The sequence below is a fragment of the Chinchilla lanigera genome, unplaced genomic scaffold (genome assembly GCF_000276665.1).
Source record: "Chinchilla lanigera isolate Chin_1 unplaced genomic scaffold, ChiLan1.0 scaffold00065, whole genome shotgun sequence".
Lineage (NCBI taxonomy): Eukaryota > Metazoa > Chordata > Mammalia > Rodentia > Chinchillidae > Chinchilla > Chinchilla lanigera.
In genome coordinates, this window is record NW_004955466.1 from 4,815,401 (window position 1) to 4,842,659 (window position 27,259).

Here is a 27,259-nt window from a genome sequence, read left to right on the forward strand (position 1 = left end):
CAGGATCTTGAGCTTGCCAGACTGGCCCTTGTGCGGCTGAGCTATATCCCCAGCCCTGGCTGCACGTTCTTTTAAAAAGGTGTTCTTTTTAAAAAGGCGGCAGGCCAGACTCGCTTTTGCTTCCACAGCTACAAGCTGCACGAACGCAGGGACCACCTGAGTCTTTCAGCACGGCATTCCCCAAACACTGGTGGAATGGATGTGTTTTCACCTGGTGCCACTGTATATAAATATGATTTTAACTGGATCGGCAGTGCACAAGTTTCCTGTTCATTTTTGTTGTTGTTGTTGTTTTCTTGACAATTCCCACTTATGGTTCTCTGAACTGGGGCACCCTCAAAGGGCTACAACACTCAGAAGGGGCTTTCACGTCCACGTACTGCACGCGACGCCCTGGGAACACGCGACGCAGCGGGAGGATGGCCACGCCGGGACAAACGAAGGCACGCTCCGCACGGTCGGTCCTCCGGCCCGGCCCGAGACGCCACCTCCACCTGCTCCAGACACCGCGCAACCACACCCACAGGGGCCGCGCGGCCGCCCCGAGCCGCACCCCCGCACCCCCGCTCCAGACACCGCGCAACCACACCCACAGGGGCCGCGCGGCCGCCCCGAGCCGCACCCCCGCCGGCTGCACCGGGAGGGCGGTTACGCCCCTGGGCGCAAGCCGAGCGATTCAGGCATCAAGACAAAACACCAGTCGCGCCAAGCAGAGACAGCGTTATTTAGGCAGTCGGCTTCCCCCCACCCCAGCCTCCACCCAGTCCCCTGGGCCGGACGCCCAGAGCTCAGCCGGCGGCCGGTTCCAGGAGCCCAGCTCCCTCCACGTGTCCTGTCTTCCCGGCAGCCTCTCTGCCTCCTCCGAAGGAAACCTCCTGACAACTCGCGGTCTGTGGACTACGCCTCCCAGCAAGCATAGCGCCGCCTTCCTCCGCCCCCTCCTGGTTGCGCAGGCGCCCTAAGTTCCGTCAGAAGCCAGGGGGCGGGCGCCTGGGTGCAGTTCCTTGTGGGATATGTAGTTTTTCGCGGCAGTCGTGGGGCCACCTATCAGAGGGACAAGGACTACAAGTCTCGGCTGCCCCTGCGCGGCGGGCCCCATCACGTGGCAGGGGGGCGACCGGGCGTGCGTGCCGCCGTTGATCCGGTGCTGCAGTGAGGAGGTGGTTCTCGCCCGTGTTGTGTGTGTATGTGTGTGTGTGTGTGTGTGAGTGAGGGAGCGAGTGAGCGAGTGAGTGAGTGAGTGTGTGGGGGCACTCGGCTTGTTGTTGTCGGTGACTTTCCCCTCCCCTCCGCCCCTCCCCCTCCCCGCCGCCGCTGCAGTGGCCGCTCCTTGGGCCGTAGGAAATGAGCGATAACGATGACATCGAGGTGGAGAGCGACGTGAGTCCTGGGGCTTCCTTCCCGTGCGGGTTGTCAGGCGGGGACAGCGGCCGGGGCTCTCAGCGGGGCGCGGCGGGAGGGGGCCGGGCGGCCGCCGCCGCCTCCTTCCCCTTCTGCTAGGGCTGGGACAGCCAGCGTCGCGGTCCCGGCTCGCTCCGCTCTCGGCTCCGGGCCGGGGCGGCCTCCTGGGGATGCAGGAGGGGTGCAGACGCACGATCTCTGGGACCCCTGTCTCCCCCGGTGGAGGAGGGTGCTGCGGCCTCCCGCTCCGCCCTGCCCTGCCCTGCCCTGCTCTGGATCCGGGGACGGGGACGAAGTGTGTCCGGGATCCCATTGTCCGGACTGTGGGCAACGGGACGGCGCTGGAGAGTTGCCCCCGTGGTCTGCTGTCCCCTCCTCCGGGACCCGCCGATCCTGGGGGTGAGGGAGCACGAGAGGGGCTGGGAGAGCCCCGCTGCCCGAGCTGGATCCGAGGGGCGGAAAGGTTGCTCCGAACCTCTTCGAGCCGGGGTCGGATCCTGGGAGGAGGGGCGGCGCTCCGGACCCCTACCCGGCTATCGGATCCCGCGGTCGGGGGCGGGGGGGAGGGGTGTCGGGCTGACTCCCCACCCGCGCTTCCTCCGCCGCCGGCATTTTCTTTCTTATTATTCAATGCGATGTATAAAAATAACTTCTATATTTTCTATTTTTTTTTCTCTCTTATTTCAGGAAGAGCAACCGAGGTTTCAATCTGCGGTACGTCTCCTACTCTCCATTTCATTTTCATTTCTGTTCAGTTTTAGTCCTTTTTGAGATCAGAGGAAAAGAGATCATGGTATTACTTTTAATATTGTAGCAGGCAGTTAACAGCTAAGGTGAGGGGGCCTTAGGGGTTGGGGGAGGGGGACTTGCAAATCCCGTGATTCTCAGGTGGTAAATTCTAGTGAGTAGGTGAGAGGGGCTCACCTACAAAGAACCGGATTGTAAGGTAGTTTTCAGATGAGGGATCCAGCTGCCACTATGTAAGTGAGTAATGAAAAGTAAAGCATGCCGAAGTCAATGGTAGTATTATTTCAGGGCAAAGTGGTCAGAAGATTTATTTAGGAACAGTAGGTTTTAAACTATATCTGCATAGTTGTGTGAAGCTGAACCCTCATGCAGTAATCATCTTTAGCCACGTCATGTGACTGCTGTAGACCTATAGAATCCAACACAACACACAACGTAGCATTCTAATGCAAAAATTGGAAATGGAGAGGAGCTACAGGTCAGATATGAAAGCCTCGAGGCTTCTGATCTCAGTGTCTTGAGTTGAAGAGAGAGATAAAACAAACTGTTAAAAGTGGCATTGCAGAGACAGCTTTGCTGAAAGGGGATGGGTGAAACCATGTAGTGTTACCAGTAACTTCTCAGGGTTTGATATTAATATTCTCAGTAGATGGTTTGGTGGATTTAGGTAGATACTGATCTTTCATCTGTAGTCTGAGACAGTAATGTGGGTATAGATTAGAGAGAAAAAGAAGATCATAAATCTAGAGAAACAAGTATATCAGAGTTGGGAACAGCAAGAAGTGTATCGCGTGGGATCATAAATTCATTTGCCTAAGGGAGCCAAGCAATGAACTAGTCAAGGAGAAAGTCTAGGCAGAAGAAGTGAGGACTGGCAGACTGGAGAGACCTGCTGCTTCTGGGAGCAATTTTTTTTTTTTTTTTTCTGGTACCAAGAATCGAACTGAGACCTTGTGCTTGTCAGGCAGGCGCTTATGCCACTGAGCTATATCCCCTACCTGCCGCTTCTAAAAAGGCAGCCTCCGCTCAGCTCGCACAGGTTGGTAGGTGGAAAGGTGGGAGTGAGGGCTCAGTGTTGGCAAATCTTTTTTTTTTTCCTGGACTGGGGATTGAATTTAGGGCTCTGCAGAAACTAGGCAAGCACTATATCCGGGAGCTATACCCCCAGTCTATTTTCTAGTGTTTAAAATGGTGAATGGAGCAAGTGTGTGGTGGCTGGTTAAGAATCTGCAGGATGCCGTGTGGCTATCTCTGGCATAAGAATGTAATGATCACTGAGTAAAGGCGAGCTCAGTTAAACTGTACCTGCTCTTCATTATAGCAGTCAAAGATTGTGCAGGTTGGCCAAGCAGATAGGCATTAAGGAAAATTTTATTTATCGAGAGCTGATATTTCTGTAAGGCCCAAGGATGTAGTTGTTTTCAAGATCTTAAGATTGTCCCTTGATAATATAGTTACTGAGAAATAATTTGTTTTGCTTCTTTTCTTTCTGAAGTAGTGTCACATTCTTAATAGTTATACATATATTTGAAAATTACAGCCCTTTATTTTATTTTATTTTGTTTTGTTTTGTTTGTTTTTCTTCCGGTACCAGGAATGGAACTCATGACCTTGTGCTTGCCAGGCGGGCGCTGTGCCGCTGAGCTAAATCCCCAGCCTCAGCCCTTTATTTTAATTACTGTTATCCTTGATGTTCAGGGCCCAGTTTGTTTTTTATTTTTATATATTTTTGTCCTCCAGGTAGCCAGTTGTAAAATGTTCCTCCCCATTTAGGTTTCATCAGAGTTGGAGGGTAAGGGTTTCTGTCACAAGACTGTCATAAGCATGGACAGTAAAAGTAGATGTGGTATACAGACATTTTTACAATATAGCAGACAGCTATTATGAATGGGTATGCTAAAACTTCCTTTGTAGAACCATTCCTGTTTTTTTGAGACAGGGTCTTCTGTGTTGCCTAGGCTGGCAACTTGTGATCCTCCTGCCTTTGTTTCCCAGAGGGCTAGGATTGCAGGCGTGTACCACCATCAGCCAGAATCATTCTTTCAATTGGAATTATATTGACTTTCCAAGGAGAGGGAAATTTTAGTTCACAGTTCTTTTTTTTGAAACAGATTCTCACTACGTAGGCCAGGTTGGTCTGGAACTTGTGGCAATCCTCCTGCCTGCTTCAGTCTCCCAAGTGCTGGGATAACAGGAGTGTGCCACCACATCTGCCTGGCTCACAGTTCACAGTTCTTAGAATCTCTTTTTTTTTTGGTACTGGGAATCGAACTTAGGACCTTGCGCTTGCCAGGCAGGCACTTGTGCCACCGAGCTATATCCCCGGCCCCAGTTCACAGTCCTTGAAAACTTTCCGCTTTTCAAAATATTCATCCAGTGAGCCAGGCATGGTACTCATACCTGTACTTCAGCACTCAGGGGCCTGAGGCAGGAGGATTGCCACCTACATTGCATAGCAAGACTATCTCAAAAAAAAATATATATATATACCTATATATATATTTATCCACATGGATGTTGGTATAGATTCATTTACTAAATTATTAAAATGTTCCCACTCTCCTGGAATGTAATCTTGTTTGTCTAAATGAGTTTGATTTGACACCTAGGGTTTTTTCCTTTGATCTTGAGAGGTAGACAAGGAAAGGTTGACTCTTGGTTATTTTGTTTTGTTTTTGATGTTAGGGATTCAACTTAGGGCGTCAGGGCTTTAATTTGATACATCTCCTTATTGAGAGTTAATTTTCTGTCACAAGATTGTCATAAGCATGGACAGTAAAAGTAGATGTGGTATACAGACATTTTTACAATATAGCAGACAGCTATTATGAATGGGTATGCTAAAAAGGATTCCAATTTTTTTTGAGATTGAGAATAGAAAGAAAAAATTTTATATATATATATTTCTCTTTCCCCCTCTTCCCAGTGCTGGAATTGAATCCAGGATCTTCACAGTGAGCTCTAGCCCCAGCACCAACCCCCACTTTTTTTGAGGCAGGTCTTACTAAGTCTCTAAATTGCCCAGGCTGGGCTCAAACTTGCCAGGGTGCTAGGATTATAGGCATGTACCCCACACCTGGGATTTTTTGTGTGTGGTGCTGGGGATCAAACCCAGAGCCTTGTGCATGCCAGGCAAGAAAACTCTACCACTGAGCCACATCCCCAGCCCAGATCTTTTAAATTTTGAGGGGAAACCTACATTGTTTTGCTTGGGTAAAAGAACATTCAGGAGAAAAAGATGTAGAGAATAAACAGCCATATATTTAGGACTAGAAAAGAACTTTTTAAAGTTATTTAGGAAATGTTTTGTGGGTTCTAATATAAAACGGCATTCATTCATGTTTTATAATGTCACGACCATATCTAGGCCTTACTACATTAAAAATGCAGTGCACTCAGCAGAAACACTACTGGGAAGTGAGGCTGGCTGGTAACAGAAAGTGAAACTGATTTGCCGAATGTTTCTGTTGCCTCAGTGCAAATGGAAAACAGCTTCTTCAGAGACCAGTGAGCTTTGGTAGAGAAAGAAGCCCCAAACTACGTCACTAAATTCAGTGCATCGCAGAATCTTACTGCAGTTAGCTTATGTTTATTATCATTTGGAGGAAAAAGGTTGAATTTTAGTTTGGATTTTTTTTTTTTTGAACTGGAAATCGAACTCGGCACCTCACGCTCCTTATCAGGGCCCCTGGCCACTGAGCTGTATTCCCAGCCCCCCAAAAGGTTGAATTTTAATGATAAGTTTCTGGGTCAGATATTTGGTGCAAGGGATACCTTTTGCTTATTTTCTGTGGCAAAGAGTAAAAGCGTATGAGAGAGAAATGAGGGATTCGAGGGTTGGTCCAGAAGCCCGTGGCCCTTTCTGCTGTACTGGCCTTCCTGTCAGCTGGATGCGATGCGGTTACAGAATACCTGTTAGGGGTTTGCAGATGGATTTGTGCAGTTCCCTTCTGGAGCTTTCTGGTGTGAAGTATTTTTAACTTTTCAGAGCTCTTTGCTTTTTAAGAAATTGTGTTTTTGGAAGAGATTGAGTTTGTTTGCCTCTGAAACTGGAATTTATTACACTGAGGAAATTATGGAATCTGTTGCACATAGCCAGTGCATGTACTTGGTCTCTGCCTAGAGTGCTGCCAGTGATGGCAGTTCCAGGTTTATTCCCTGAACGTGCTTGTGTGAGTAAAAGGCGTTCTTATATTTAAAAGGCTTTCTCAAGGTGCCGGTAATGCTGCAAGAGCTGATCGATGAAGCAGACTTGCATTTCAGGTTAAATTTCCTGACCAAGGTACCCTCCCTTCAAATGTCAAATGGCTGTGATGTCATATTTAGATAATGTTCCTTATCAAGTTGTTCTTGGCATAGAAAGATAGGAAAAGCCTCAGAAACAAATGTACTCATTAGATGACAGAAATGCATGCCAGGTGATGGGCTTTAAGCAGGAGAGACGTTGGGAAATTGAAATACTACCTTCCTGCTAGGGATCCTAGGGAGTTAGACTTGTCCCAGTCGGCTATTATTTCATGTTGATTTTTAAAGTGAATGGTTTAAGTTGCTTAGAAGTGCAGTTTTATTTATTCTATTTGGTTCTTATCTATCAGAAATAATAAATACATGTTTTCAGATGGAACGTTGAGCCTTTGTATTTTTGGTGCCCTTAATGTTCAATAAGAGTAGCTTAATAATAAGCAACACACTACAGTGTCTTCCTTCTTAAATGCAAACTTTTTCTTTTGTTCCTGTGTGGGCACTGGACCCCAGGGCGGTGTGCATAGGGTCCCGCTATGTAATTCAGGTGGCCTTCAATTCCGCCATCCTCCTGCCTCAGCCTCTGTAGTAGCTAGGATTATAGGCATATGCCACTAGACTTAGCACAACTGTTCATTTTCTTAATGGCAGTCAATATTTAGTTGGCAACACAAGTTCCTGTATGCTGTGGACTTTCTGTATTGGAATTGAGAAGCTCCCCCATGTAAGAGGGATTAGTAGCTTGCAAGCATGTGCATCATTGAATAATGAAACATTTTATTTCCCCATGCTGTTTACCTACAGTTTGCAGAGAGTAAGGCTGGTGACATGTAATACCTTGAATGAAGATGCTTTTTTCTGTGCAGTGAGTTTGAAAAGAAAAAATTTTAAGAGATTTCCTTCATTTCTGACCTCTTTAGCTTCAGTGGCCTACTGCCAGTTTAATAACTTATTGGACAACAAAATACTTGCCTTCAGATACCCACACTTAAAGTACACATACTTATAAGAGTCAGAGATGGACAAATTGTAAGTGAAGATTTTTACTTTGCTGCCTGTATGGAACGTTCGGTAGAAATAAAACAGGCCAAGTTAAAAAAAACTTGGCAGAGATAGATGTCAAAACTGGAAGTCGTTTGGTGCCATAGTTCCTGGTGAGCATCTGTAGGCCACTCTTTGGTATCACTTAGCGTTTCTGGCTTGTTTGTTTTGGAGGGAGGAGTTCTGAGATGGGTCTCGCTATGTAGTCCAGGTTTGCGTTGAACTTATTATGGAGCCCAGGATGGCTTCAAACTCTGGGTAATCCTCCTGCCTCAGCTGCAGCCGTGCGCCACCTCACCCAGCTAGCTCCTTAGAATTTCTGTTACTCTGGGATGCCCTAAAACCTTTTAGAGCTTTCGATGATGTAAACAGCCCTCTGGTAGGCATGCCATGGGGTCACCACCACTGCCCTAAAGGAAGGGGTTTCTGGCAGAAGCTGCAAATTCATTGCACTTGAAGAGCAAGCAGCCTCCAGCCACTGCTCCTAGAGGACTGGTAGGGGAGCTGCTTGGGCCTGCTGAATAGCCCAAGAAGACCTGTTACCTCCTAGAACTGTGTCTAATACATTTCATCGAGTTCATTAGCAGATATGTCCTTCCCGGTACAGGTAAGAGAAAGCTTGCTTATTTGAGTTGAGCTTTATTTGTTCAAGACCCAGTTGTTTGGCTCTAAAAAAAATTTCTGAGTTTGTGGGAGGACCTTAGGTATTTTATATGGTTGTCTCCACCCATTTTTTCTCACCCTGGAGCACTTGGGCTTTTGGAAAAGGGTTGCCATCAAGTGACAGGATAGTGATAAGCCTGGCAGCGGGGCCTCTCAGGTTGTTTGGGAGGGGGCTCAAACTGGCTGGATCTGTGGTTTGGAAATATTATGCAAAGAAAATTCTTACCCTTGTGTAAAAGTTTTTCCAGTTTTTTGTGTGCTTATTCAAGCCACTAGCAGTATCATTTAATTTAGAGTTGCCTAGAGTTAGTCATGTTAGTTCTGCATGTTTTTGACTTGCTGTTACAGATGAAGCTTGAGACCAGAAAAAAAGACATCCTTGCCATTGTTTCAGGGACTTTAAAATGGACTCCAGTGAGGTGTAGCAGCTTGGGTGGACATGGCATCAGGGATTGGTCTAAGATTCCACTCTTCTGCTAGTTAAATTGGGCTTGGAACTACCACAGAAATTCCATCCACTACTTTGAGAACAACAGTCTCCAGTCCAGGCTTTCTACCAGGCGGTGGACTGCCGCCTTTCCTTGTTGAGCCAACTTCTCAAACTTGGCTGACTTCCTAGATGAGAAGCCAAGATTTCTGCTGATGGGCTACAGCCAAGTTCGCTTACAACCCTCTAACCGAAAGACTTGTGCATTTGAGTCCTTTCAGGACTCAGTGAACGGGAGGGGGCTGGTGCATTGTGCGGATGTTTTGGTGTTAGGTTATACTTAGCTCCATGCCTGTAGGGCAGGCCTGCGTGAAACCAAGTCCAACTTGATTCTAGCCATTTGAGATTTGCAGGGCTCTCCCAGATTCAAAAAAAAAAAAAGAAAAAGAATTTTATTTGTATCAGCAGAGGGGAGTTGTGGGTGACTCTGGCGTCGCTGCTTCTGTGCACAAGCCTTAAGCTGGGAGGAGGGCCAGGAATCAGGGTGATTTAGTAGACAGGAGTATCCTGGGCTGCGCGATTAATTTGCATGTAAATAGACCGAGTTGGAAAGTATACAGCAGACACTGACCAAGTGTGAGCCGTCAGCCTTTGAGCCCTCGGGTATGGTCCCAGCCCTGCTTACCTTGTACGGATGATTACATGGAGCAGTGAGTTAGAAAAGGAGTAGCTACTGAAAATATGTTTATTTCTTAAAGCTGTTTCATTCTACTATTAGTCGGCATCTTTAGTTGTTTTTTTTTTTTTTGCTCTACATTGTAATGATACCTTTAACATCTTCATGATGGGGCTGTAATTCTCACTGCGGGTGGTTTAAAACACTGGTGCTACATGAATGACTACCCCACCGGGTGGCTTTTTACTTAATTGTATTGGTAAAAAGATGGATACAAGTGATTAGATGCATTTGTACAACCAGTGGTACAAGCTGCCCCATGGGACAGTCATGCGCATACCACTGGTGGTTCAAATCGGCGGGAATGTGTTATCTTCAGGTTCCGTGCTTGATTGCCCCCCCCATTTCCCTCATGCTGTTCCACACATTGATATAGTTCAGAAAATATGCACTGTGTAGTGAATTCATACTTGAGACAGGACAGCTTTAAAAGTGTCCTAGCTTCTGTTTCCCGGAAAGGGCTGTGCTGTGGAGGACCCTGGCCATGCCGGAATGGCCTGCCCCCTTCGCCAGGCTGACTGCGACGTGTGTGCTTGACGACCGGGAAGTGACTAAAGTGACCACAGCTGCTCCTAGCCTCCTTCCTCTGGAATGACTTGGACTTTTAGGATTAGATACGGGAGTTTCAAATTTTCTCATTCTCTGAGCTCTCGTCTTTTTAGGTTTTTGTCCGTACACTTTGTTGAGTGTGTAAGAATTCATTGGAGGCAGTGTTATTTTGTGCTAAACCAAGTTAGTTGCGCTCACTTGCTTCATTTTTGAAGATTCTTGGTCCTGTGTCCGGGTGGATTGATGAGGCCACCCTGCTTTGTCACACACAGGCTTACCTCTTGAGGCTGGCTTACTGCATGGGTGTATTCCAGAGCGTGCGTGTGGTAAGGCTCCTGCTTTGGGTTTGTGTGGAGTTTAGAGAGGTCCTTTTAATGGGGGCTGCGGAAGCTCCCTGCGGTGCTGCCTGCACTGTGTTTGTTCCCTGGGAGTGCTGCTGAGCCGTCCTGACGTGGCAGTCTTTGCTCTCTTCAGCTGGCTGCTCTTTGTGGTTCTAACAGGAGAAAGACTTTTGCTTTGGATATTTAAAAAACTGGCACATTAGCCTGGTATGCAGCAGTACCTGCAAAGACAGTGTGTGGGTGTCAGAAGGCCCGCCATCTAAGAAGTGCCTCTCTGGCTCAGCATGTGTGAAGGAAAGCCCTTGGCGGCATAATGTCTTGGATCTGCTTTAAGAAACAGGGACTCAGAATGCGGCTGGCATCTCTGTCAGGACTGTCATAGTGACCTTGGATTCACGCAGCTGGGTTTTCTAGAGGTTTCAGTTTCTTTTACACAGTTTCATGAAAGGGTGAAATGAGTGCCTGTTAGCGGGCTTGGAGACAAGTACACCACCGGTGGGTTCTGTATGGAGAGACGTCCTGTACGAGTGACTCGACCCCTTCCCCACCTCCCCATCTCTTAGAGCGGGGCGATCGCATCTTAGGAAGAAGCTCACTGGAGGAGCTCTTCCTGATCACCTCCCAGCCCTGGACTGGCGGCTGCTACATAATTAAGTTGGGGACACGGATGTTGCAGGAGAGTCGCACTTTGTCCCCATGAATAACTCGATTTTACTTATGCATGAGCTGGATGCGTCGAGCTGCTTTGGACGTTCCTGTGGCAAGCCTCGCTCACCCCTTTCTCCCCTTTAGCAGAGCCTAATTCTGGAGCCTCCTAGCTGCCCACCTCGACAGTCGTCCCAGTCCACGCAGAGGGACAGCGCTGACGGCATAGCCTTCCAGGCTGTACCCCGTCGCCTTGTACCAAGCCACAGGAGCGACATTCCTAACGTACTCTTTCTCCCGTTCTTCCAGGCTGACAAACGGGCTCATCATAATGCACTGGAACGAAAACGTAGGGACCACATCAAAGACAGCTTTCACAGTTTGCGGGACTCGGTTCCGTCACTCCAAGGAGAGAAGGTGAGTTTATGGAGGAAGCCGCTTGGCCACCACTGGCTTGGACCTTTTTATGGAGCTTAGAAGGACACTCACCTATCTGGAAAGACAGTCAGAGGTATTCAGAGGAATGACTCCCTTATATTTTGATTCTTTGGAAGATCATTGCACAGCTTCTTTACTTTTGTTTATCCATGGCAAAAATACGTGTAAGACCTAGGTGGGAGTGTTTTGCAAAGTTGGTATATATAGTGTGTTAATTCCGACACTGTTGTAACTACACTGTAGCATCGAGTTAGCTTGGCATCTCACTGAAGAGGGCCAGGGTCAGTGATGCGCTAGACTGCCATGAGAATTGCTTTAGCGTGCAGAGGTCGCACTCACTGTGACTGAAGGCTTCCAGGCATGTTCGCGAGCCCACCTGGGCATCAGTGACTTTCCCGCCCCAGCCCTTCTTCCCAAGGTGTGTAAAGAGCGCTTTAAGCTTTGGAGCAAAATATTTGAGTAAGGAGACACGCTCATTTGAAGTAGAAGGAAAAACGTAGCCGCCCTTCTCCTTCACCTCCACACTGGTAGCCTTCACAGACTAGTATTTTCCCTGGAGGCTGGGCACCAGCTGTGTCTACATTCAGACACTGAGTAAAAGCTTGTGGGTTAGGGTCGTTCCTTGGAATTTGGAGAAAACTCTGTTCATACAGTTGGTTCCATGCTTGACAAAGGGTGTAGCTGGCTACTCTATAATTCTTCAGGGAAATAAGTGGAAAACTGGGAAGAACTAACTTTTTTTTGGAAGGTCAGTGACCCACTGTTTAAGGAAACAGCTATTTTGGCCTGGAGGGTGTTCCTCAGTAGTAGAGTGCCTGCTTAGCTCGTGAAAGCCGCAGGGTTTTTTTTTTTTTTGGTACTGGGAATTGAACTCAGGACCTTGTGCTTATCAGGCAGGCACTTACGTCACTGAGCTATGAGCTATGAGCTATGTCCCCAGCCCAAAGCCTCAGGTTTGATCCCCAGAACCACACACAAAATAATAATCATTTTTAAAAATAAAGAATGAAAAGAAACAGTTATTTTGTTAAGAACAGTGTCTGTTCATAAGTATACTTTGAGGGGCTCCCCTGATTTAATTGTAATGGGGGTCCTGGGCTTGTTTATCCAAAATCAGATTTGGAGCTGTTACGATTTACTTCGTTTATATTTTGGTAGGTCATGTGCTTTGTACTTTATCTAAGGTGTGGCTTCACATGTCGCTAAAGAATGGGGTAGGCGTGAGCTTTATAAAAACAGTCCATATGAATACCTGGTATTGCAAAACCACAACTTGCCACAGATTCTGCCTACTTGGTATGGACTTGATTTAATGACCTTGAACCGAAGTACTTACCTGGGGTAACATTCAGGTACCACAAGAAATATTTATGACTGGGGAGACTCACTCTTTTAGTCAAAGTACACACGTACAAAAGATTGTCTTGTGCTAATCTGAGCTCTGAGAGTCAGTGCTCATGCCTGTACCATGGTGTCAAATGACATCACTTCCATGAGCTACACAGACAGCAGCTTCTGTCTCCTGAACTCACATCTAACCAGGAGTGGTGCCGTGGTGGTGCTTCCCCAGGGGTGAGCTGTGGACCATCCGCATCGAGTGACTACTGAACCATTTTCCTGGAGACAAGCTGGGTGTCTGCATCTATGATGAACAGGCATTCTTAAGTTTGAGAACACTGGAAGAGTGAGCATAGGTCACAACTATACCTCTTCCTTTTCTAGCCTGTTACACTGCCATAACATTCACCCATAAGTACTTACAGTCTCATTACCCTAAATCCTCTTGTTGCCTTGCTTTAAGAAAGCCGAAGGCTGTTACCTTTGCTGGGCATGGTGGCCTGTGCCTGTAATCCTAGCACTCAGGAGGCTGAGGCAAGAGGATCTTTGTGAGTTCAAGACCAGCCTGGGCTACAAAGTGAGCTCAAGGACAGCCTGAACTGCATAGTGAGACCCTTTCTAAAAAGACAAAAAAAAAAAAAAAAAACCAAGCTGAAGGCTTGAAGTTGGTACCCTTACAAACGGAATAGTTTGACTTGTTCTTTTTCACTTGGTCTGTAATGATTCCTGAGGTCTGCCCAACACTGTCCTAGACACTGGGAAAGCAGCAGCTGGAGGGGGAAAGCTGTTACTCTGATAAAGGAATAATAGAAAATGAGGTAATAAATAAAACATATAGCCAGGTGTGGTGGCACACGCCTGCAAGGCTGAGTTTGAATGTTCATAATTTCAAGACTCATCTGAGCAACCTAACAAGATGCTCTCAAAAGATAAAGAAAGTGTTCAGGATGTAGCACAGCTAAAGGCCCTGGGTTCAATCCTCAGTACCACAGAAGGAGAAAAAGAAACAGGAAAAAAAAAATACATACATGTATATATTCATACCCTGTGTGATAAGAGGTATGAAGAAAAATAAAATAAAACTTACTGTTATTTTTTTTTTGTCTTTTTGAGAGAGGGTCTCGCTATGCAGTTCAGGCTGGCCTTGAGCTCACTTTGTAGCCCAGGCTGGTCTTGAACTCGCAATGATCCTCCTGCCTCAGCCTCCCTAGTGCTGGGATTACAGGTGTGCACCACCATGCCTGGCGGGTTCCAGTTTCCGTTCCGGGCACACAGGAACAGTCTCACTGGCAAGCTGGCATTGAGCAAAGTCAGAGGAAGTGAAGGACAGCCAAGTGAATGACCGCCTCAGGTGGGGGAAGGCAAATGGAGTGGCATCCCTGAGGCAGGGACAGGGAGCCTTCCTGGCCAAGGGAGGAGCCCTGAGGCCAGCAGCTGAAGGAATCCCTGAGCGGGTGGGAGCAGGAACTACTGTCAGCTCAGGCTTCTTATGGGGAGGGGAGCAGTCTCGGGGAATTAGAACCGATAGCCAGGCCCCCATCTGAGAACTGACTAACTGCATTGTAATTTCAGAAACTCCCTCTCTCCACGCCCCGTCCTGTGACCTGTTGGCTTTGGTTGAGCCCAGCCTCTTCGTCGTTCTGTCTGCCAGCAGTTGCAGAGGTGCAGGGAGGCTAAAGGAGGCCTTAGCCGCTCAGGCTTGCGTTTTTACTACATGTTGCAATGTTTTAGAAAATGTGGTATTTGACCCAAAGGAAATGGACTCATTCTTGTTCTGCATTGCACTAATTAAGGTGGTGACATTGTGTAAACAGTTATGCAATAATTATTTTACCACGTGAGTTTTAGGGAGCTTAGCTCAGATTCTTGAAGGGAAAGCCTTTGATTGAATCTGTTCACTCCTGTTCCAGGCTCCTTTGATTGGAGCATCTCTGTGTTCTAGGTTGGATTTTTTGTCGTTTTTGTCCTAAGCCTTTTTGGTTTTTATTTTTTATTTATTTTTGGGGAAGTATTAGGAATCGAACTCAGGACCTTGCGCTTGCTAAGCAGGCGCTTGAGCCACTGAGCTATATCCCCAGGCCGCCTTTTTGTTTTTTTAAGAGAGATCGATATTGATTGAATTGGGTCCTAACCAAGGGTAGAGGATCCTAACCAAGAAAAACAAAAGCGAGAAACTTCGAATGTGCGACCCAAACTCTATTTGCCCTTTGTTTCCTGTGTTTCTAACATAAACGTCGGAAAGAACGCTCACTTTTTGCACCTAACATCTGCGCTGCAGTGTAAAGTTAAATCCACACAGCAGCGCTGTGAAGTATACTATGGTATTTCAGATAATCACGCTGCTGCTGTTGCTCCGGCTGATGGAATTGTTAGAGATAAGGAAATAACTCAAGATCTTGTCTCAGTCTCTAGCAAGGTGTCCTAGAACTTGGGGCTGTAGCTGCCAAGTTCCATCTTTCTATGACACTGCGGTGTCAGAATGTTTTAAAGAAACCCTGATCACCAAGGGTGGTGCTATATGCCTGTAATCCTAGCACTTGGGAGGATCGCCACAAGTTCAAGGCCAGCCTGGACTACACAGTGAAACCCTGTCTCAAAAAAAAAAAAGAAGAGAAACTTTGATTACACTTTGTCATTATCTTCAGAGCTTCTCCAAGGTAGAACCATTTCTCTTGGCAGTATGTCATTCTAGGGCCACTATGAAAACACTCCTCAGTGGCCTATGTAGCTAACCCAAAGGGCAGGGTTGAGAATCATTTAAAGTCTGTACGTTCTGAGTTTACATAGCTGCACTGAGCCCTAGGAAATATCATTAGAGTTGGTGGTTCTTTTTGTTTTGTTTTGTTTTTTTGAGACGGTCTCGCTATGGAGTTCAGGCTGACCTTGAGCTCACTTTGTAGCCCAGGCTGGCCTGGAACGCACAAGGATCCTCCTGCTTCGGCCTCCTGAGTGCTGGAATTACAGGAGTGCACCACCGCCTGGCTCTTGGTCCCATTTTTACATAGGGAAATAGTAACTAACAGAAGTCATTCTTTGTTTTCCGGGTCTTTAATGAGGTACTAAGAGTGTTAACAGTGCACTGTGTGTATGTGGGTGGCAAGACTGGTGGTCAGCCTCAGTTTGCTTTTTCCGTTTTTCCAGTTTGCTTTGATGTAGAGGTACAACTCTGTCCACCCCATAAGTTAGGCCTGGTGTCCATGCCAAGATGATTATATTAGCGTTAGCAGTAGTTACTATCACCATTGCGGTTTGCAGCTATGCAGCAGTTTAAAGATGATTTCTCGTCTTTATTTATTTTGTCTTTTTGAGACAGGGTCTCCCTATGCAGTTCAGGCTGGCCTTGAGCTCACTTTGTAGTGCAGGCTGGTCTCAAAATCACAACGATGCTCCTGCCTCAGCCTCCCGAGTGCTGGGATTACAGGCCTGCACCACCGCGCCAGGCTCAGCTATGCAGCAGTTTACAATGACTTCTCATCTTTAAAGTCTCTTCCTAAATGCCTGTTTATCATGCATATTGCTCTCTCGGGCAGTTGTGCTCTGGATCTTTTCTTGCTGGATAGAGAACTATGTGGAAAATAGAATGTAAGTCTCAGGTGAAAGCAGAGAGGAGTAGGGTTTCTTCCTAGTCCGCGTTGGCCAGGTTGTCTGGGTTTTGGTGTGGGGCGCTGCGGGGCTGCCCTCGTCGGTCCCTTCACAGACACTGGCACAGGGCAGGCTCTCCACCCACAGTGGTGACGCGGGGCGGGGTCGTAGCGGCTGGCTCAGCCCTTCAGGGGAAAACCAGCAATAGCCAACTCTGTTTCCTGTGAAAGTGAGGCCCTCATGGGACTTCTAGAGGCTTAAGGAGCTGATAGATGGCGTTTACTCTGGAAGGTCTTGCTCTCTTCCTAGGAAAGGGGATTGAACCTAATAATTAGGAATAATAAGCATCAAATGGAGGTTAAAACATCAAAGTCTGATTCCCCTCACTGGTGGACATTGAAGCCAAATAAACCTGTACAAGTAATGTGATAAGCCCCCTCAATACTGGGGCGGGAACCCAAGGTCTTTGCATGAGCTACATCCCCAGCCATTTAGTTAGTTAGTATCACACTGTGTTGCCATTGCAGAACTCAGACTTGGGATTCTCTTGCCTCAGCCTGCCAAGAGAATGTGATTACAGGCATGTACCACCTGTCCCAGCTAGAATATCATTGTTCTTTTTGAGACAGGGTCTTGCTATGTAGTTCAGTGCAGGCTGGCCTTGAACTCACTGTGTAGTCCAGGCTTATTTCAAACTCACAGCCATGTGGCACCATACCTGGCTAGAATGTGATCGTTCTTAAAATCAAAGACTCTCTGAACACTTGACTGGTATAGTTCTACATATAATTACCGTGACGGTCAGGAACATGTTTCCTTTCATCTTTTTCCCCTCAGTGCCTGGCACACGGGAGGGAGCACAGTGAGTATTAAACCGAGGGCAGGAGGCTCCCTGCCGACCTGGCCGCTTTACTCTGGGAGGTGGGTCTTTCCTGTGGAAGCTCACTCAGCAGCGCTGTCCGCGTGGGATCTGGGCTCCTGGGGCGATTGCCTTTGAAAGGAGGTTACACCACAGCCCTCTCTGTTTTGCCGTCTTACTCACGTGTTACCTGTCCAGACGCCACCTGCAGCATTAGCGCCTGCTTAAGTTGTCTGCATGAAACAGTTGTTGCTCATGTCTGCTAAGTCTGCTTTAAACTACAGGTTCTATAATTGTAAATGTATTTATTTGATCCTTATAAGCTGTGTGTGTTTTGCCAAAAATCACCAATGCTTTTCATTGCCCTAATTCTGTGCTCTCTAATTAATGCAGCTTACCTGCCCATTTTTTTTCTCTCCTAGTGAGTTATGGACGACGCTTTGTCGACCCATTCTCCCCAAAATGGAATTTTTGGGTTATCTGAGTTCTGTCCTCAAGACCCAGCTCTGACCTCGCAGCCCAGATGTGGCTGGGTCTCAGACTGAAGAGAGCTGCCCAGGGCCCCCGTCCTGGGCACTTCCTCCTGCGCCCCTCCCCCGGCCCGCCCCCAGCCTCCGCCTCCTGTGCCGAGGCTCGCTTCCGGCAGCTCAGCCGCGGGCCCGCTAATCCCAGTGGCCCTTTGTGGACCTCCTGCTGCTTCCTTATTTCTATAGTTGTTTTATTTAATTGAAGGTGATTCTTGCAAAGGTCAGAAAGCTCTCCCAGGAAGACCAGACAAGAGGAGGCTGTACTTAATCTCCTTTGCATCTCGGAATTTGGAAGGGTGCAAAGCGATCACTGAGCTGTCCCTTTAGCATTTCTTTTTTTCTTTTTTGTCCAAGAACCAAGTTGCATAAACTGTAAAAAAAATAGGAAGGAAAAACATAAGTTCCCCTTGTCTGTTCCTTTAACACAACTACCACCTCCCTTTGTCCTAAAATCCTGTGACAGGCATGGGCCAATAAAAGCAATATGGCCTTAATGCATCTTACTTAGTTTAAATACGATTAAACTTTGTGCAAGACAGGAAAACATTAAAAGTAACAGGTGACATTAATTTTAATAGTAATGAAATATTTCAAAATAAATATGACTTCAATTTGAAATCACTTTCTTGGCTCTAAGTCTTACTAACCTTGGTTTGAAGCTGGGTGTGGTAGTGCATGCCTGTAATCTCAGCATTTGGAAAGCAGAGGCAAGAGGATCTCGAGTTCAGGGCCAGCCTGAACTAACAGCAAGACCCTATCCCAAAAAACCCACAAACTTGGTGTGTATTTTATACTTAGAGCGTGTCTCAGCTCAGAGGAGTCACATTTCAAGTGCTTATTAGTAGCCGAGCGTGGTGGCACACACCTGTTACCTCTTTGTTTTGTTGGTTTTTGAGACAGGCCAGTTGGTTTTTGAGACAGGCCAGTTCAGGCTGGCCTTGAACTCACTGTGTAGCCCAGGCTGGCTTTGAACCTGTTTCAGTCGTCCTGCCTCAGCCTTCTGGGTGCTGGGATTACGGGCATGCACCGCCATGCCCGGCTACAAGCAGTGTAGCATTTATATTTAGTTAATTAGGCTGTTTTTGTTGGTCACTTTGGGTTGTGTCCAGATCTAAGTTGTATAAATAATGTAGTTATGAACATTGTGGCGGTGCATGGGCCACCGTTCTGGTCCATGGCCCATAGACAAGAATCCCAGGAGCTGGATCTGGGTCAAGGGTATGAGCATCTGGGTTTTTGCCGTAGGTTCCCAAGATGATTTTTCAGGAGAATTATTTTCATGTCCTCGTTCTTTCACTTCTTTCTCAAGCAAATTCTGAAGGCAATCATTTGGTAGTGTTTTGAGAGTCACATTTTTACCCTAACTGAGGTTTTCTAAGAGGGCAACTAATGCAACAGGCAAAAGATAGTCACTTCTTTTGTATTTCATTATCCACGAGAGTACATACTTTGCCACGTGTTTATTGACCAGCTCGCTCTCCTCTTTGGGAAGTACGTGCCCCCATCAGTCACCATCAAAGTTTGATGGTGAAGTGCCACAACTTCGTTTCAGGCTCCAGAGCACAAGGGAAGAAATGCAAGGTTTCAGTTGGCGTGGTTGTGCGTACTGTAATCTCAGCACTCTGGGAGGGCTAAGCAGGAGGATCGCAAGTTCAAGCCCAGCCTGGGCAACTCAGGACCTCATGCTTGCCAAGCAGGCGCTTGTGCTGCTGAGCTACATCCCCAGCCCCCTGTCCCAAAGGAAAGTCAGTACAGTGGTCCTGCATCCGGCCAGGCAGGCCTGAGAGTAGAAAGCATTCAAGGGTCTCACAGCTCTCCACCCTCCCTGGGGGCATTGCTGAGACTCCATTCTTTAATGAGCTACTTAACAGGGACCCACATTTATCTTGTAGATTTGTTAAGTTTGGTTTTCAGAAGATGGTTTATTGAGACCAGCCTGGGCTACACAGTGAGCCCAAGGCCAGCCTGAACAGCATAATGAGACCCTGTCTCAAAAAGAAAAAAAAAAAAAAAAGAAGATGGTGTACTATTTCCCAGCCCTCTGTTTGTTTACCTCAGCGTACGTAAAAGCTTGTGTAGGTTTCACAAAATAAAAAATGGTTTATTTTCTTAAAAATAACTCGTATAAAGCAAAACACGTGAGTTGGTGAGTCAGGCAGTCCTTTTTCCGTTGCTCCAGACGTGGCATTTTGGTTCTTGGGAGCGAGGCAGCTGAGACATCAGTCTGAGAGGACTCACTTTTGCAGTGAAGGGACAGAGTGGCCAGTGTGGCTGAGGTCGCTTTTCCCCAGCTCAGCATTGGCACCTCGGGAGGATGGTGGTCTCATGTTGGCCGGGAGTGCTACTCTTCTCTGCTTCACCTAAAGCCGGGCATTCTACCCAGATCCTGGCTCCCAGAACAACTCTAGAAGTGTGTAGAACTCTTGCCTTGTAAATGAAAACTTTTGAGAACCACTTAATAACCTTGGGCTTGACCCTAAGCATTAGTGTTAATGAATTCAGAAGTGATTCGGCGTTTTAGAAGCTTCTAATGCTGCTGGGTGCGAGGCACACACCGTGGTGGCACGGTGGTAACCCCAGCGCTCGGGAGGCTGAGGCGGGAGGACTGGCTGGAGCTCCAGGCCAGCCTGAACTACACAGCATGGTCCTGTCTCCAAAAAGAAAGTTTCTAGTGGGCTGGGGATACAGCTCAGTGGCACAAGCGCCTGCCTGGCAAGCACAAGGTCCTGAGTTCAATTCCTGGTACCAAAAAAAAAAAAAAAAACAGAAAGTTTCTAATTTGGGGCCTTTTGTAAGATAGGTATTTGATTCTTGCTGTGACGCTGGACAGTTTGAAGCTGTGTGCGAAGAAAGTGGGGCCTCGGGGGTGCGCGGACACTCCAGGCAGCTGCTACAGCAGGAAGGGCAGGGACTGCCGGCCCCCACTGCCACACCCTGAGGCTTTGTTTCTGCCCACCTGCTGCTAAGAGGCACCAGGCTGGCAGCACTGCGAGGGGCTGGTGTGCCCTTCTCCCACCCCGCTCCGGCTGCCTCCAGTCGTCAGGCTTTTCCCTGTACCTGTTTTCTCTGCCAGGAGCCTGTTTGCTTCTCACTGGTCTTTAAAAGGAAAAAGAAAGAAAAACAACCTTCCTTCAGTGCTGCTGTCATTACAAGCTCCTGTTTTCAGCCAGAGTCTAAAGACCGGTCTTGGGCAGTGCTTCACTGTGGGCGCAGCCTGTACCCGGGGAGCAAGTTTACCATGGGCTCTGCTCTCACGCCTCCAAGGAAAGGCCTGCGCTAGTTTGCACTGACACACTGCTAAGCAAATGTGTCTCTCTCTCCTCCTTTTGCTCCTCAAAGCTGCGCCCCCCCATGTCAATGCTGTCCCTGCAATTCTGTTGACCTTTTTTTCATTTGTTGAGACAAGGTCTTGCTGTATAGCCCAGGCCAGTCTTGAACTCGATCCTCCTGCCTCAGCCTTCCGAGTGCTGGAGTTACAGGTGTGCGCCACTACCTCTGGCACTCTAATGACCTTTTTTTATTGGTTCTGTAGCCTCCTTGCGTTCCCAAAATATGGGTGTTCTGGAGGGCTGGATTCAAATTCTAGCTCTGCTTTCTACTAGTTACACAACATAGGGTTAGTTACAGCTCTGTGCTTTGGTTTTCTTTTTTTTTTTTGTCTTTTTGAGACAGGGTCTCAGTATGCAATTCAGGCTGGCCTTGAGCTCACTTTGTAGCCCAGGCTGGTCTCGCAATGATCCTCCTGCCTCAGCCTCCCAAGTACTGGGATTACAGGCATGTGCCACCACGCCCAGCTGTGCTTTGGTTTTCTCTTTTATAAAATAGAGAAAAAAATACTTGGAAGGTTGTGTGGGGCTGTCTGGCATGTAGTAAGTACTCAGCTAAGTCTTAGTTGCTGCCATTATTTTATCGTTTATTTTTCCCTTTGGATACTGGGGCTTAAACCCACGGTGTCATGCATTCCAGGCAACCACTGAGCTACACCCCCCGGCCCTTTATGTTTTGTAAAAAATTTTGAGACAGGGTCTCACTGAGTTGTTGAGGCAGAACTTGAACTTGTGTTTCCTTTTTTTTGGTCTTTTTGAGACTGTCGTGCTGTGCAGTTCAGGCTGGCCTTGAGCTCACTTTGTAGCCCAGGCTGGTCTCAAACTCCCAACAATTCTCCTGCCTCAGCCTCCCAAGTGCTGGAATTACAGCTCTGCATAACCATACCTGGCTTCATAATTTCTGTTGCTGTGTGCAAGCGTAGATCTGGAACAAGATCTGGCAAGGCTGCCCAGCATCCTCCTGTGTGGCTCCCAGATGCGAAAGAGCAGCTTGACCCCCGGCACTGTGAGAACCCCAGCGCTCCTGCCGCGTCTGTTCAGCCCTGTCCGTTCCGTCCCAGGGCTGCTTCCATGCTGTTCCACAGAGCCGCGTCTGCTCAGACAGACTCAGGAGCGGTGCTTCTAACTGTGAAAGCAGGCAGGCTGGGCTCGCGCGGGTCCCCACCGAGCGCCCTGTCTGGTCAGCGCGCCGGTGTGAACATTGTCAGTTGACTTATCGGGTAGAGGAAAAACACTGGAAAGCGTGGGCTGCTCCGAGTTCACACCGTGCACCCCAGGGGTTCTCGCTGGCTTCGCCCTGGCTGTGTGTGTTACGGACTCATAAAGCCAAGGAAGGGCCTGCCCGCACCTTACTCGGTGACTGCTCACACGGTCCTGTGTGGTCTGGAAAGACAGGAAGGGATTTTAGATTAATGTAGCATTTTCTAGCGTCAACCTTGTGCTTTTTTCTCCTGGACTACATGCGGATTTTTGGAACATTCTGTATTTTGTGTTTTTTTTTTCTTGTTGTGTTTTAATTCTTGTTGCATATTTTAGGAAGAATAAAGGTAACCCTGAACCGTTCTTCTGAACGTGCTGGGGGATGGGGTGCCCCGAGCAACCCAGGGCACTGCTTGCTTTGGGGGTGGAGGAAGAGCTGTGCTTAGCATGTGTGGGCCTCGCGCTGGCCGCTGGTTCCCAAGGCGTTCTGTTTTGAGCACCTGTAAGTTCGTTTTTGCAGTACTAGGGATCAAACCTAGGGCCGTGTACATGCCGGGCAAAGGCTGTGCCTAAGCTACAGCTTTAGTCTCTTCTTTGTTTTCTTTCCTTTTCTTTCTCTGTCTCTATTAGTGTTGCCTTCGGGGCACTCTTACTTGAGAAACAGCTTTGAAATGAGCAAATTGCAAGAGGAATCAGGGTGTGACTGCCCAGCAGTCATAGTGGTGGAGAGGGTAACGTGTGGAGAGCTAGGTGGGGTCTTCGAGAATCTCATCCGTAAGGAGCAGCGCGGAGAGGAGTGCGTCCGCCGGCCCGGAGCCCCGCGGTGACTGCAACCCCCTTGTGGAGCTCTCCCGGTCTGCAGACCGCACCGGCCCTGCTGCCGGCCCGCTTTCATTCCGCCTGCAGTACTCAGACAGGACAGTATTCTCATTTGCCCCTCTTAATTACGGCCCCTTCCTCTCATTGTGTCTCCTAATAACTAGGCCCTAGAAAGGCCCTGCGCAGAAGTGGAAACAGCACCTAAAGTGCGCTTTGCCTTCCTCCCATTCCTGCCTGCCCACCTGAGGGCGTGCCGGCCCGCGCCCTTGGCCACGCCGCTTCCCTGCTTAGCGCGACCTTTTCGCACAAGGTCCGTCTCCGCCTGACGCAGGGTTCCTGGTCTCCGGAGGAGTGTGTGTCCTGCGAGATGCGGCGTGGAGGCGCCTGGCCCGGAGCCACCTTTCTCGTGCCTTCTGTCATCTGTGCTGTCAGGTTATGCTTGTCGGTGCTGCCTGGGATTTGTCCCTATAGATAATACTGAAGTAAACTCTGGGCAGAGAAGCCATGACGAATACGTCTCCTCACCATGTCTCCCCAGTACCTTGCGCGTGATTCCCACCTGATAAATGATTGAATGTGAATGATTTTCTTTTAAGGAGACTGCCTTAAAAAGTACCGAGAGAGGAAAGCCTGGAAATTCTAGGACTTTCAAGGACTGGTAAATAAACTCAAGGACTGGTGAATAAACTCTCTTGTTCCCAGCTTGCCTGGAGGTGTATGAGTTGAAATTTCTAGGATTTTTTAAAGGCTAGTTTTTCTAGCCTGAGTGCGGCTGTTACCTCTGCCTGTCTCTACTCCCCCCGCGCTGTGCTCTGGGAAAAAGCCCCGAGCTGTAATACAGAGCTGTGCAGAACTGCCCTGCTCTGAGTAAGCAGCTCGCGCGCTGCTCAGGAGCCCCATGGCATGAACGGCACGCCTCAGCCTGCGGCCTTCCGTGGCCTTGCACTACTCTGCCAGTTGGGCTGGCCGGCCACCTGGCCGCGGTATCCCTGGTGTGCGTGTAGCCTGGGGGCTCTCCCAGACAAAGCCAGGCCTGCGATAACGTGACATCCGTTCTATTGATAGGGCAGTGCCCAAGGCGTCTGTGGCCATTATGGAAGTGCGGCTGCCTCCCGAGCTGGCACAGCCTCCTGCCCTGCCTGTGTTGGCATCGAGCAGCGGCAGCTTTCAGGAAAGCCTCTCGAGCCGGGAAGGCAGAACAGTGACGTAGCCGCGTGGTCCCGCTGGGAACACTGAACAGCCGCGGTCGGCAGCCGGGGGTGGGAGATCCAGCCCAGCCAGCCTCTTGTCCTTGTCGTTCGGGACCAGCAGCCTGTAGCCAGGCCCTAGCAGAGAGTGAGCGGCCCGAGCTTTAGCATTTTGATGTTTTCACGCATAGCCAAGCAAAGACTTCAAAGCAACCTAAAGAACCAGAGGGGACGGGAGGAGGACGAGTTCGGGAGTCAGGCAGACCCGAGTCTGAGCCCAGGCTGCCCCCGTAGCCGGTGGTTTCGAATGAGCCAGTGCACTCTGAGCCACGGCTCCCGGCGGCGCCGAGACCGTGCGAGGTAAGCTCTGTGCAGCACGTGACTCGCTGGCACAAAGGCTGCCACCGGCCGTGACTTTCCCTCGGCCCCTTCCCGCCTCGGCCGCCTCTTTCCAGCCCCCAGGCTGTTTGCCGCAGAAAGGCCTGGTTCCCTCACTGCCTGGACTTGGTCTTTATTAGTCCCCTGTGCTTTTTCTCATATTGCAACAGGCATCCCGGGCCCAAATTCTAGACAAAGCCACAGAATATATCCAGTACATGCGAAGGAAAAACCACACACACCAGCAAGATATCGATGACCTCAAGCGGCAGAATGCTCTTCTGGAGCAGCAAGGTGAGCAGCTGAGCTTGTGGGGCGACTGGCCCTGCAGTCAGCCACTCCTGGAGCGAGCGTGAGCGGCAGCCCGGCCGCACCCGGGCCTGCACAGGGGGCCTTAGAGCCGAGCCAGGGAGGCGCCCGAGCCGCCGTGAGGACATAGGCTAGGCACTCGCACGGAGGCGAACGTCTTTTTGGCCTGCTCTCTCCCCTTCCTGGGGCTCGGGTGCTCTGCCTGCAGTACGGGTCACACCTGGCCTCAGGCATCTAGAAAGAGCTTTGAGGTCCCGGGAGTGGAACTGGCTGTGTAAGTACCAGACTGCAGGTGCTCGGGGGCAGTGAGCCCTCCCCCTGACGACGGTCGCCCTCGGGGCAGCCATGGGCCAGGCCCTGCTGTTCTCCTGTGCTCACACCCGCCTTTTCCTACAACCACAGGGGAAAGCGAGAGCTGATCAAGTTCTTTGTTCCTGGGGAATTCACTTCTCTTCCTCCCTCATGGAAGATGCAAGTAAAAAGAAATGCAAGTAACCTCCTGGGTTAGAACACCTCGCATAAAACCATAAAACCAACGGGTTGACTTCTCAGGCTCGAGCCGAGCTGAACCCAGGGCTGGGCAGCGGGTGGTGTCGGGGTTGGTGAGTGCCCAGCAGCCTGCATGTAGGGGCTGCTGTCCCAAGGCCCAGGCATTTTGTGTGTGTTGGTGACTTGCTTCCCAGTGTCCAGCTTGCCATTCCAAGTGGATCGAACGCGAATGCTAAGCCAGAATCTTTCTTTGGCCAGCCCAATTCTAACGTCATTTTCTGCGGTGGTACGGCCGTCAGACCCTGTGGGGCCTGGCACTGCCCGGCCGTTTCTCCTGTGTCGCTGCACTGCTGATTGGCACAGGAGCTCGTGCTCCGGACTACACCTGGGCTTCCGTGGCAGGGTGTTGGCATCACAGCCTTCTCTTCGGGGCTGGGTGTCATGGCAGAGTGACGGCCGTGTCTGCTGGCCCCCAGGTCCAGCTGGGAGCGGAGGGAGGGCAAGGGAGTGTGCAGCCGCCAGAAGGGAGTTCTCCTGAGCCTCGGGGCCCGGCCTGGAGCCCGACGGCTTCCAGACGGTAGTAACGCGCTCCTTGGTTGTCTTGTAGTCCGAGCACTGGAGAAAGCGAGGTCGAGTGCCCAACTGCAGACCAACTACCCCTCCTCGGACAGCAGCCTCTACACCAACTCCAAGGGCAGCGCCATCTCTGCCTTCGACGGGGGCTCGGACTCCAGCTCGGAGTCGGAGCCCGAAGAGCCCCAGAGCAGGAAGAAGCTCCGGATGGAGGCCAGCTAAGCTGCGCGGGGCAGGCCAGCAATAAGAACTGTCTCCCTGTCGTCTCCTCTCGCCTCGTCGTTAGTCCCCTCGGAACCTTCTAAGAGACTCTTTATTTTTTCTCTGTTTTTTTTAATTTTTATTTTTATGTAGGCGCTCTTGGACAACAGCTCTTGTTCTCCTTCCCCATTTTCACTGTTTTTTTAACTGTGTTCCCTTCAGGGATTCCCTGTCCCCACCAGGAGTTTTTTAAACCAAAACACCCTGACATGGCAGCTCTTTCTGTGGAGGACAGACGGCCGGCCGCACCGCCGAGCCCACGGTGTCCTGCCCGGCCAGCAGCTCCTCCGGCCCGCCGGGCTGGCGCCTGGAGGACCCTGCGCTGTGGCCTGTCCTCCCGGCCACGCCCTCCGTGACAGACCCTGCGAATCTGTGAACTGCTTTACTTCAAGAAGGCGAACAGTTTGGAGTAATCAGAATTACCCTCCGCCTTTGTAAGGATTTTTTTCTAAAACGCTGTGTATCGCTCCTGTTGAGAGACCAGGTCCTTGGAGAAGTGTGCGGTGTAAAGGAGAGTGGGGACGGGTTCGCGGAGCGCGTGGCGTGTGTCACTCCTGCTCCCTCGGGAGCCAGCCTGGCCGAGGGCACGTGCCGCCCGCACCGGGGCGCTGGGCAGCGGCGGGTGGGGTGGGGGTTTTGTATTGAGGGCCGGCGATGATGTTTTGATATTTATTTCCTGCTACTGAAATTTGAATCTGAGTGAATTACCCCTGTTTCTGATGATGTCGGAATGGCAAAGCGACAGATTCATAAAGTAATGATCAAATCTTCCTTTCTTTTCATGTACATTTCTAAGAAATAGAGCCAACTGATTTTGTAATGTAAATACCAAGAGCAGTTTACCTGGTACTAAACCCGCACCCCAGTGGGGCCCCTCCCCCGGCCCGCTTCCTTTCCTCCTGCCCGGCCCCTCCCTCCACTGTGTGATCCGGCCCTGGTTCTGGCTGCACTCAGCAGACCCCAGTGAAGGGTTTGTATGTGTAGGCCTCATTTCTTTGTCGTTTTCCTACTCTGTTCCTGGCATTTGCTGATTTCTAGTGTATACTCCGTAGTCTTTGTCTGTGTTTGATTCCATTCCGTGGAAATAAAAAGTATGTTGTACATACTGCTGAAGAATTGTCTTGCAAGTTAAGGCTTCCCCCTTTACTATAAGACTATAAATAAAAACTTATTTTATCCTT

The 27,259-nt window shown here is 49.3% G+C and overlaps 1 protein-coding gene across 5 annotated transcripts; it reads left to right on the forward strand.

Annotated features, from left to right (window-relative positions):
* Positions 1–1,167: 1,167 nt before the first annotated feature.
* On the forward strand, positions 1,168–27,259 carry Max (MYC associated factor X). 5 transcript variants are annotated; one of them, XR_001236780.1, is made up of 7 exons: positions 1,168–1,380; positions 2,089–2,115; positions 11,102–11,209; positions 24,617–24,740; positions 25,158–25,242; positions 25,503–25,720; positions 25,852–25,944. XR_001236780.1 is itself a non-coding variant. In XM_005399108.2 (5 exons), the coding sequence occupies exons 1-5, from the start codon at positions 1,345–1,347 to the stop codon at positions 26,037–26,039; spliced, it is 483 nt and encodes a 160-aa protein (XP_005399165.1). In that variant the 5' UTR covers positions 1,168–1,344; the 3' UTR covers positions 26,040–27,259. The 5 variants fall into 5 exon arrangements, 3 of the variants coding, with proteins under 3 accessions (XP_005399165.1, XP_005399166.1, XP_013377344.1); XR_263290.2 differs by lacking the exon at positions 25,503–25,720 and having other exon boundaries at positions 25,852–25,936; XM_005399108.2 differs by lacking the exons at positions 25,158–25,242; positions 25,503–25,720 and having other exon boundaries at positions 25,852–27,259.

Bases quoted from the DNA above. Each gene is read 5' to 3' on its own strand.
- Max (XM_005399108.2), top strand. From the start codon at position 1,345: ATGAGCGATAACGATGACATCGAGGTGGAGAGCGAC. The intron at 2,116-11,101 runs GTACGTCTCCTA...CCGTTCTTCCAG, and splicing joins AACCGAGGTTTCAATCTGCG to GCTGACAAACGGGCTCATCA. The intron at 11,210-24,616 runs GTGAGTTTATGG...ATATTGCAACAG, and splicing joins CGTCACTCCAAGGAGAGAAG to GCATCCCGGGCCCAAATTCT.